At 46.5% G+C, this 8,382-nt stretch overlaps 1 protein-coding gene across 1 annotated transcript in view; it reads left to right on the plus strand.

The window, feature by feature from the left end:
- abca5 (ATP-binding cassette, sub-family A (ABC1), member 5) overlaps nucleotides 1–8,382 on the plus strand; it is a 22,299-nt gene that overhangs the window by 11,146 nt on the left and 2,771 nt on the right. The window contains exons 13-32 of the mRNA XM_037691712.1: nucleotides 156–294; nucleotides 900–990; nucleotides 1,071–1,210; nucleotides 1,283–1,402; nucleotides 1,475–1,676; nucleotides 1,765–1,931; nucleotides 2,032–2,159; nucleotides 2,235–2,372; nucleotides 2,458–2,571; nucleotides 3,328–3,498; nucleotides 3,575–3,688; nucleotides 3,770–3,907; nucleotides 5,183–5,251; nucleotides 5,333–5,424; nucleotides 5,530–5,653; nucleotides 6,401–6,518; nucleotides 6,586–6,677; nucleotides 7,248–7,423; nucleotides 8,016–8,091; nucleotides 8,242–8,336. Coding sequence (XP_037547640.1) covers nucleotides 156–294; nucleotides 900–990; nucleotides 1,071–1,210; nucleotides 1,283–1,402; nucleotides 1,475–1,676; nucleotides 1,765–1,931; nucleotides 2,032–2,159; nucleotides 2,235–2,372; nucleotides 2,458–2,571; nucleotides 3,328–3,498; nucleotides 3,575–3,688; nucleotides 3,770–3,907; nucleotides 5,183–5,251; nucleotides 5,333–5,424; nucleotides 5,530–5,653; nucleotides 6,401–6,518; nucleotides 6,586–6,677; nucleotides 7,248–7,423; nucleotides 8,016–8,091; nucleotides 8,242–8,336 — 2,504 coding nt within the window. The remainder of the gene's footprint in view (nucleotides 1–155; nucleotides 295–899; nucleotides 991–1,070; nucleotides 1,211–1,282; nucleotides 1,403–1,474; nucleotides 1,677–1,764; nucleotides 1,932–2,031; nucleotides 2,160–2,234; nucleotides 2,373–2,457; nucleotides 2,572–3,327; nucleotides 3,499–3,574; nucleotides 3,689–3,769; nucleotides 3,908–5,182; nucleotides 5,252–5,332; nucleotides 5,425–5,529; nucleotides 5,654–6,400; nucleotides 6,519–6,585; nucleotides 6,678–7,247; nucleotides 7,424–8,015; nucleotides 8,092–8,241; nucleotides 8,337–8,382) is intronic.

The raw sequence follows: 8,382 nt of genomic DNA on the forward strand, positions 1-8,382 counted from the left end.
GTCCAGAGGAGGGGCAGTGGTGTGGACATGTCCAGAGGAGGGACAGTGGGTATACTGGATGTTAGAAATGCAGCTGCAGGAAAAGACCAGAGACGACTGAGCTCTTGCTCTGCTGACGTCTGGAGTTTCTCAGTGTCTCGTTGTGTTTGTCTCAGATTCTGCTCCTGGACGAGCCCACAGCAGGGATGGACCCCTGCTCCAGACATCAGGTCTGGTCTCTGCTGAAGAGCCGGCAGCCTGGACGAGTGATTGTCCTCAGCACCCACTACATGGACGAGGCGGACATCCTGGCAGGTACGCACACAGAGTACGGAGAGTCTTCAGAGTGAAGTATGTCCAACAGTGAGGACGGTGTCTCTGGTCCCTGAACCTGTGAGGAGGTCCACGTTAAGTTTTATTTCACACATCAGACGAGAGGCTGTAGACAAAGAGCTCTGGCTCACAGTCCTGGTCAGTCATCTGAGGGTTCTCCACACTGAGAGGACACGAGCTTCAATCAAAGACGGCAGCAGAGAGAGGACACGTGGACGGCTTGTCCTCCAGCAGTCCATAGCAGCACAACTAAAGGATAACTCAGGAAACCCTGTCAGGGTTCCCAGCGACTCTTGAAATCAGGGAAAACCTGGAAAATGACTTTGACATTTTCCAGAAGGAAGAGAGGACGTCTCTCTGTCAATACATTAAAACTAGTTCCACTTTATTTACAGTCGTGTTGAAGTCACGGTTTAAGATTTGATCCAGACCATTAGTTTCTTTCAAATGTTTTTCACCGTTAACAGTTCTGCAGTTTTTTTAACTTCAGAAATTAAGATTTTTTTCTTTGGTTTTATGTTTTACTTAAAGAAAGCTCTTAATTTGGCGAGCGTGTCATAAACCTGCTGGGCGTGTCTTCTTCGCAGATCGTAAAGCTGTGATCTCTCAGGGGCAGCTCAAGTGCCTCGGCTCTTCTCTTTACCTGAAGATCAAGTGTGGCGTTGGATATCATCTCCGGCAAGAAGCTCCACTTTCATCAGAGCGTTCAGGTGGAAGTCCGACTCTTCAGACGGGGTTAACCGTGTCTTGTTTTGCAGGATGTCGATCGCCGAGGGCTGCGACGCAGAGAAGGTCTCGTCTCTGATCCAGCTGCACGTCCCCAAAGCCGAGCTGTCCCGACGGCACGAGGCCGAGCTGACCTTCACGCTGCCTTTGGAGAGCGTGGACACGTTTCCAGGTCAGATTATTTACGTTTACTGGTTTTTGAGTTCTGGTTTTGACTCCATATGTTGGACTCGATTTTAATCAGACTTGTTTACGGAGCTCGACTCACAGCCGAGGCTGGGGATAATCAATTATGGCGTTTCCATGACGACGCTGGAGGACGTGTTCCTTCGTTTGGAGGCAGAAGCTGAAGTGGATCAGGCAGGTGAGTGCTTGAACGTTGGTTCTTTGGATTTCTTTAACAACGAAGCACCACCTGTGAGTTTTCTGTCTCCAGACTACAGCGTGTTTCACCGGGAGCAGGCGGACGACGAATGTGACGCCGCCTCTCTGGATGAAACGGACCAGCGCCTGCTCACCTTCTCGGACAACAAGTCCGACGTGGTGTCGGGTCACGCTCTGTGGCGGCAGCAGTTCAGCACCGTGGCGTGGCTGCACATGCTCAACATGCGCCGCGAGTGGAAGGCCTTCGTTTATACGTGAGTGCTGGGAGGGGGGACCGGAGATCCAGGTTCTGGTTCAGAACTGACCTCCAAGACATCGTGTCTTGATCTTTTCTCCTCGCAGCCTGGTCTTGTTCCTGCTGTTCGTCGCTGCGGTCCTCGTCGTCTCTCTGGCCACAGGGAACATCCAGATTCACTCTCCAGAACGTCAGTTCCTGCCGGTCTACCTCCTGAAGAAGAACCAGGCCGCCCACAGATACACCTCCGCCCTGCTGGTTCAGAACACGTCAGGTGAGCCCGCTGCAAGTAAAGTCCTGTTTCCTGTCACAGGTTTGCTTCCGGAGCGGTATAATTCCTGAAGTCCTGATGTCTCCCAACACTTTGTCTTCAGACTCGGACATCTCTGACTTCATCAACAACCTGGAATCCCAGGATATCAAGGTGGAGCTGATGAAGCACAGAGACTACATGTCTGAAGCTCCTCACAGCGCTGCCATCAACGTCACCGGGTCCAACAAGGTCTCCAGAGTCCTGCACAGAGAACTGCTCTGCTGGATCACCTGGAGTAACTCTTGGTTTACTGCGTTCTGACAGGGTTTCAGATACGTCGTGGCCTTCAACAGCACCAACGTTCACTCTCTACCCATGGTCGTGAACATCCTGAGCAACGCTCTCCTCAGAGGTCTCAATGGTTCTGGGCAGATCCGAACCTGGACCAAACCCTTTGAATATGTGAGGCCCCGCTCGGATCTTATCTCGTGTTCCCAGATGTTTCCTGTGATTTGAGGAGGTTACAGATTATCCTGTCATTTCTCAGCAAATCCCAGACGCGACGTCCTACGCGCTGGTGTACATCGAGGCCATCATGCTGGGGATGCTGGCTGCTGGGATGCCGGCTTACTTTGCCATGGATCACACCCGGGACCGAGAGGTAGTCCCACTTTATTATTACTGTGACATTAGACCGTGTGAGCAGAGCTCGACCAGAAATATGAAGGAAAACCGACGCTTTAAAGAATCCTGGTTGGATTCACATTGTACTGGTCTCAATGGTGCTCAATAAAAACAAAACACTTTACTGTCCCTGCGTGTGTGAGTTGCTCTCTTTCCACACTTCCTGTTTCCTCCGTCTTTAAAAGAGATGGAGGAGGTGCCTGTCCCTCCACCAGATTATGGTCTGCACCCAGATAGGTGGTTCGAACCAGCTGGGTACAGAAGGGTTACCACCGTCACCCGTGCACGTACCCAGTCCCTGTGAGGCTGCATGTATTCATGCGTGCACAGGCTCCAGATCACGCTGTGGACCCTGAAGGTGTCCGGAGCTGTGGCTGCGTGATTTGACTGAAGGATCAGCCCAATGTTCAGACTAAGCCCCTGAATCTTCCTGTTCGTGTCATAACTGAAGGAGTTCATGGAAGTTGTTTGTTGTTCCGTGTCTCGCAAACGTCGCAGATTGAAGGTCTGATCTTTGCGACGTTAAGACGTAACCTGCTGGTTAAATGTCAGATTAAAGATTAGGAGGACGCTTGAAGGGTGAATGCTCCATCGTCACTTTCTTTAAAGGTTATGAACGTGGGGTGTCAGAGGTGAGGTCTGCAGAAATGTTCTCCAGGTTCTGGATAACGACAGAGATTAAAGCTGTAATCTAAGAACTGTTCGTGACGCTGAACTGTTTGTCCTCTCGCAGATCAAGTGTCGCTCCACGCTGCGTATCTCCGGTCTCTTACCGTCAGCCTACTGGTGCGGCCAGGCGGCCGTGGACATCCCCTTCTACTACATCATCCTGTCCTCCATGAACATCATCCTCTTCTCCTTCCACTCTGGAAACCTGCTGGGGCCCAGCCACCTCACCTCTGTGGTCCGTGCCTCCCTCATCAATCCCGTCTGATTTCTTTTATGTATTCATCCTCATGTTGCTGCGTGGCCTCTCTCAGGTCCTCTGCACCATCGGCTTCGGTCCGGCCATGATCCTCTTCACCTACGTGGTTTCCTTTGGGTTCACTCGAGTCCAGAGCAACAGGGACTTCTTCTCTTTCATCTCCATGATGGTGAGACAACATCTGTTTATGGACACCTGCAGCTTCCTGCTGCCGTGGCAGAGGATGAACGGATGTGTGTGTCTGCCTCAGGTGTGTGTGGTGTCCGCCTCCATCGTTCAGTTGTCGTTTGTGAACGATAATCCCGAGCTGACGAGGATCCTGCACAACGCCCTGTGTCTGCTCAACCCTCTGTACCCGCTGATGGGCTGCCTGAACTGCATCACGAAGGTCAGGGCGCCACGTCCACGGTTTTCACTCAGAATCACATGGAAGACGTGGTGCAGGAGAGATAATCCCAGTGATTAACCTCTGATTATAATCCCAGTGATTAACCTGATTATAACCTCTGAGATTAACTCTCTGATTCTAATCTCCATGATTAACTCTGATTATAATCTGTGATTAACATCTGATTATAATCTCAGTGATTAACCTCTGACTATAATCTCAGAGATTAACTGCTGACTATAATCTGAGATTAACTCTCTGATTATAATTTCCATGATTAACTCTGATATAATCTGTGATTAACATCTGATTATAATCTCAGAGATTAACTGCTGACTATAATCTGAGATTAACTCTCTGATTATAATTTCCCTGATTAACTCTGATATAATCTGTGATTAACATCTGATTATAATCTCAGTGATTAACCTCTGACTATAATCTCAGAGATTAACTGCCGACTATGATCTGAGATTAACTCTCTGATTATAATCTGTGATTAACATCTCATTATAATCTGTGATTAACATCTGATTATAATCTCAGTGATTAACCTCTGACTATAATCTCAGTGATTAACCTCTGACTATAATCTCAGTGATTAACCTCTGACTATAATCTCAGAGATTAACCCTCTGTTTATAATCTTGGTGAAAAACATTTGATTATAATCTCAGTGATTAACCCTCTGATTATAATCTTGGTGAAAAACATTTGATTATAATCTCAGTGATTAACCCTCTGATTATAATCTGAGATTAACCCTCTGATTATAATCTCAGTGATTGACCTGTGATTATAATCTCAGTGATTAACCACTGATTATAATCTGAGATTAACCCTCTGATTATAATCTCAGTGATTGACCTGTGATTATAATCTCAGTGATTAACCCTCTGATTATAATCTCAGTGATTAACCCTCTGATTATAATCTGAGATTAACCCTCTGATTATAATCTCAGTGATTGACCTCTGATTATAATCTCAGTGATTAACCCTCTGATTATAATCCCACACATCTCAGAATGTGTGAAATTTAATAATTTACGTGTCTGGCTGGATAGAGGGAAATTAAAAGATTTCTGTTCTCATGTCTTGATTCTCAGACGTTCTCCCCTAAAAGTAAAAAAAATCTAAACAGCTGGACTTCTGTTCCCCTCCGGGTTTTATCAGTTCAGAACTGACGAGTGTTGCACTCCAGGAGTTAATCTGCACCAGCGGCTGCAGAGCAGCTCCCTCCCCTCCCTGCTGAGGGTCTCTGTTTTAATTTCAGGCGACCTTCCTGCCGACGCTGTACGAGGAGAACTTCTTATGGAAAAGTCTGCTCATTTCAGTTGTAGCTGTAAGTTATTTTGAACCATTTGACCCAAATGTTCAGAACCTGACGGAGGTTTGCGTCAGTTTAACGTGTTCGTGTTTTCAGCCGTACCTGCAGTGCATCCTTCTGCTCTTCCTGCTCCGGTGGCTGGAGATCCGTCACGGAGGGCGGGCGCTGAAGAGCGACCAGCTCTGCAGGTGAGGATCACTTGCCATCAGATTAACTCACAGATTACAGACAAACGTTGATGAAAGATTAGCAGACTAAACCCTGAGATCTTCCTGGTTTATGAATCTTTACAGGAGCTCGACAAAACCCAGACCCAAAGCAGAGCGGGTCCTTGAGGAAGAACTGAACGAGGATGAGGATGTTCAGATAGAGAAGGCCCGCGTGAAGGAGGCGCTCAGCTGTCAGTCCTGTGAAGAGGCGAGTCCGTCTATAATCAAGAGACTGAAGAAGATTTTTATTTTAAATCAGGTGGAGGTCCAGAGGACCTTGTAGTGGTTCAGCTACATTTAAACTTGCAGTGATTAAATAAACAAATGACTGAGTTCTGTGACGACAGCAAAAGTCAGGGTTTATTGTAAAAAAACGCTTGCAGGTTGGACCGAACAACTGGACACCCACAAAACAACCAACAACAACCCTCTCTTGAACTAGTTTTGATCTCCTTTATACCCTCTGTGTACGTCAGAGACTTTCATAAACATAAGCTTGTTATTGCAAAGTTGTCAAGCAGACTCCATCTTGCCGTATGCCCAGACCGCTGATAACTGGTTCTCTTCCTGTAAGATAAACGCACTTCATTTTTTTCTGTTGGATAAAGGTCAGTTTGACCCAAAAAACATTCTGCACTCTAACGCTGCATCCTCGCGGGGCCTTCTGAACAAACAACTTTTCTACTTCAATCCTCCCTGTTTGAGGAAATTCCTCAAATAAACAAATGCCATCAAATTTTCTGATATACTTAGTGATACATGAACACAAGTGTGAGAATAAATTAACCTTCTGCATGATTTTATATTGTGCACTAACTGTAATAAAATAATAATGTGAAATAGTGGTGTAATATCAGCTAAAACCTATGATCTTGTAAAATGTGATCACTTATTGGATGCTAGCTGTTATCTACCTGGATTATGGAGCGTCAGGACAACACGATTTGTTTTTCAGAAGCCGGCTGTGGTGGTGAGTCACCTGAGGAAGCAGTACACTGGCAGGAAAGAAGGCTTTTCTTTTGGCAAGAAGACTAAAGTGGCCGCAAAGAACATTTCTTTCTGTGTCCGCAAAGGTCAGAAGAATAATTTCATCACAAACGGTGAATGGTTTTCAGATGAAACTAACGGTTATCTCCTCAGGGGAGGTCCTCGGACTGCTGGGCCCCAACGGAGCAGGAAAGAGCACCGTCATGCACATGCTGTCAGGTGACACCGAGCCCACAGCAGGACAGGTGAGCTCACCTGTTGGTTCTGTTAACACAGCCAGGTTCTGCTCAGAACCACAGAAACCTGGAGGGGACTCCGAGTCCAGCAGAAGGTTTTTCCATTTATTAGACTGGTTTAGATCCGAGTGGGGGTGAGGGGGGTGTTTGACGGCTCGCTGTAAGACGGGTCAGAACCGATCCTCCTCAGCTACACTCGTACACAAAATGTTTGTTGTCTCAGCGTACTGTCAATGAACCCAAGCTCTGTAGAGACGGACTGTGCCCAGTCTTGCGTCCCCGGGTGGAATGTGGTGTGACCAGATGTTTCAGAGAACCTTAGATGTTTGTTTTATTCATATTCTTGAAAGTTTGTAACGTCGGAGGTTCTGCTCAGAATATACAATTATTAAGTTACTCTAAAAATGGGAGTTTGGAAAGCAGAAACATTTAATTTCAGAACAACAGAAGCAGTCTGGATGGATCCGTTTGTATTTTTGTTCTTTATAGATCAAAAGAGAGAGTTTGTTCTGAAACCAAACTTTTTAATTATATTATTTTCTGAAGGCTGCTGAGTGTTGAAACGTGTCATGTGTCCAGATTCTGATGGGAGACTACAGCACCGAGTTCAGTCCGGTGGACAGTCCTCTGGACCATGTGGGGTATTGTCCTCAGGTCAACCCTCTGTGGCCCCGGGTCACTCTGCAGGAACACCTGGAGATCTACGCCGCCATCAAGGGTCTGAAAGGACACGACGTCCCCGACATCATCAAACGGTGAGACTCGGAACGCTGACTGAGCCAAGTGCTGACCTGGAGGTCGGTTGTCATCAAAACTGCGCACTAACGTAGAAAAAACATTTAAACTTGTTTTATTAAAGTCACTTCACCCACAATGCATCAGTTGTCATCAAAACTGCGCACTAACGTAGAAAAAACATTTAAACTTGTTTTATTTGGAAACTTCGGTTTTTGGTCTTGTAGCTTCTGAAAAGTTTTTAAAATGTATCCAACATCTTCACCCACTTCTTACTTCCTGGATCACGGGGGTCACTGGTGCCCAGCAGTAACTACACCTGGACAGGTCTCCGGTCCATCGCAGGGATACCCTGGACAGGTCTCCGGTCCATCGCAGGGACACCTGGACAGGGTCTCCGGTCCATCGCAGGGACACCTGGACAGGTCTCCGGTCCATCACAGGAGGAGAGAAAAGAGACGAACAACCTTTGACCTATATTTACTTGCATGTGTTTACTTCTATAAATCCATTAAAGTTCAGATTTGAACCTTTGGAACATGAAACGTCCCCTCCTACAGGAAGACATGATTTATCTTCCAGCTGTGTGTTGTTTGTTGTTGTTGTTTACAGAGTGTCAAACGCTCTGGAGCTGAAGGATCATTTGAACAAACAGACAAAGACTCTCTCAGCTGGACTCAAACGGAAGGTGAGCAGAAACTAAATCCAGCTGAAGTCCAGCGTTTAATGGATCTTCAGCTAGATTTAGTTTACAGTAAATAAAACCTGATCTTTACTCTGAACTTTAGCCACGTCGTCTTTGAGTTCAAATGAAGTTTGTTTGTTTGTTTGTTTGCAGCTGTGTTTTGCTCTCAGTATGATCGGGAATCCTCAGATCGTTTTACTGGATGAACCGTCGTCAGGAATGGATCCTAAATCCAAACAGCGCATGTGGTGAGACGATATTTCAGTAAATAAAAACATGAAGGGGTGAGACGAT

The sequence above is a fragment of the Nematolebias whitei genome, chromosome 17 (genome assembly GCF_014905685.2).
Source record: "Nematolebias whitei isolate Nwh7 chromosome 17, NemWhi1, whole genome shotgun sequence".
In the NCBI taxonomy this organism is placed as follows: Eukaryota; Metazoa; Chordata; class Actinopteri; order Cyprinodontiformes; family Rivulidae; genus Nematolebias; species Nematolebias whitei.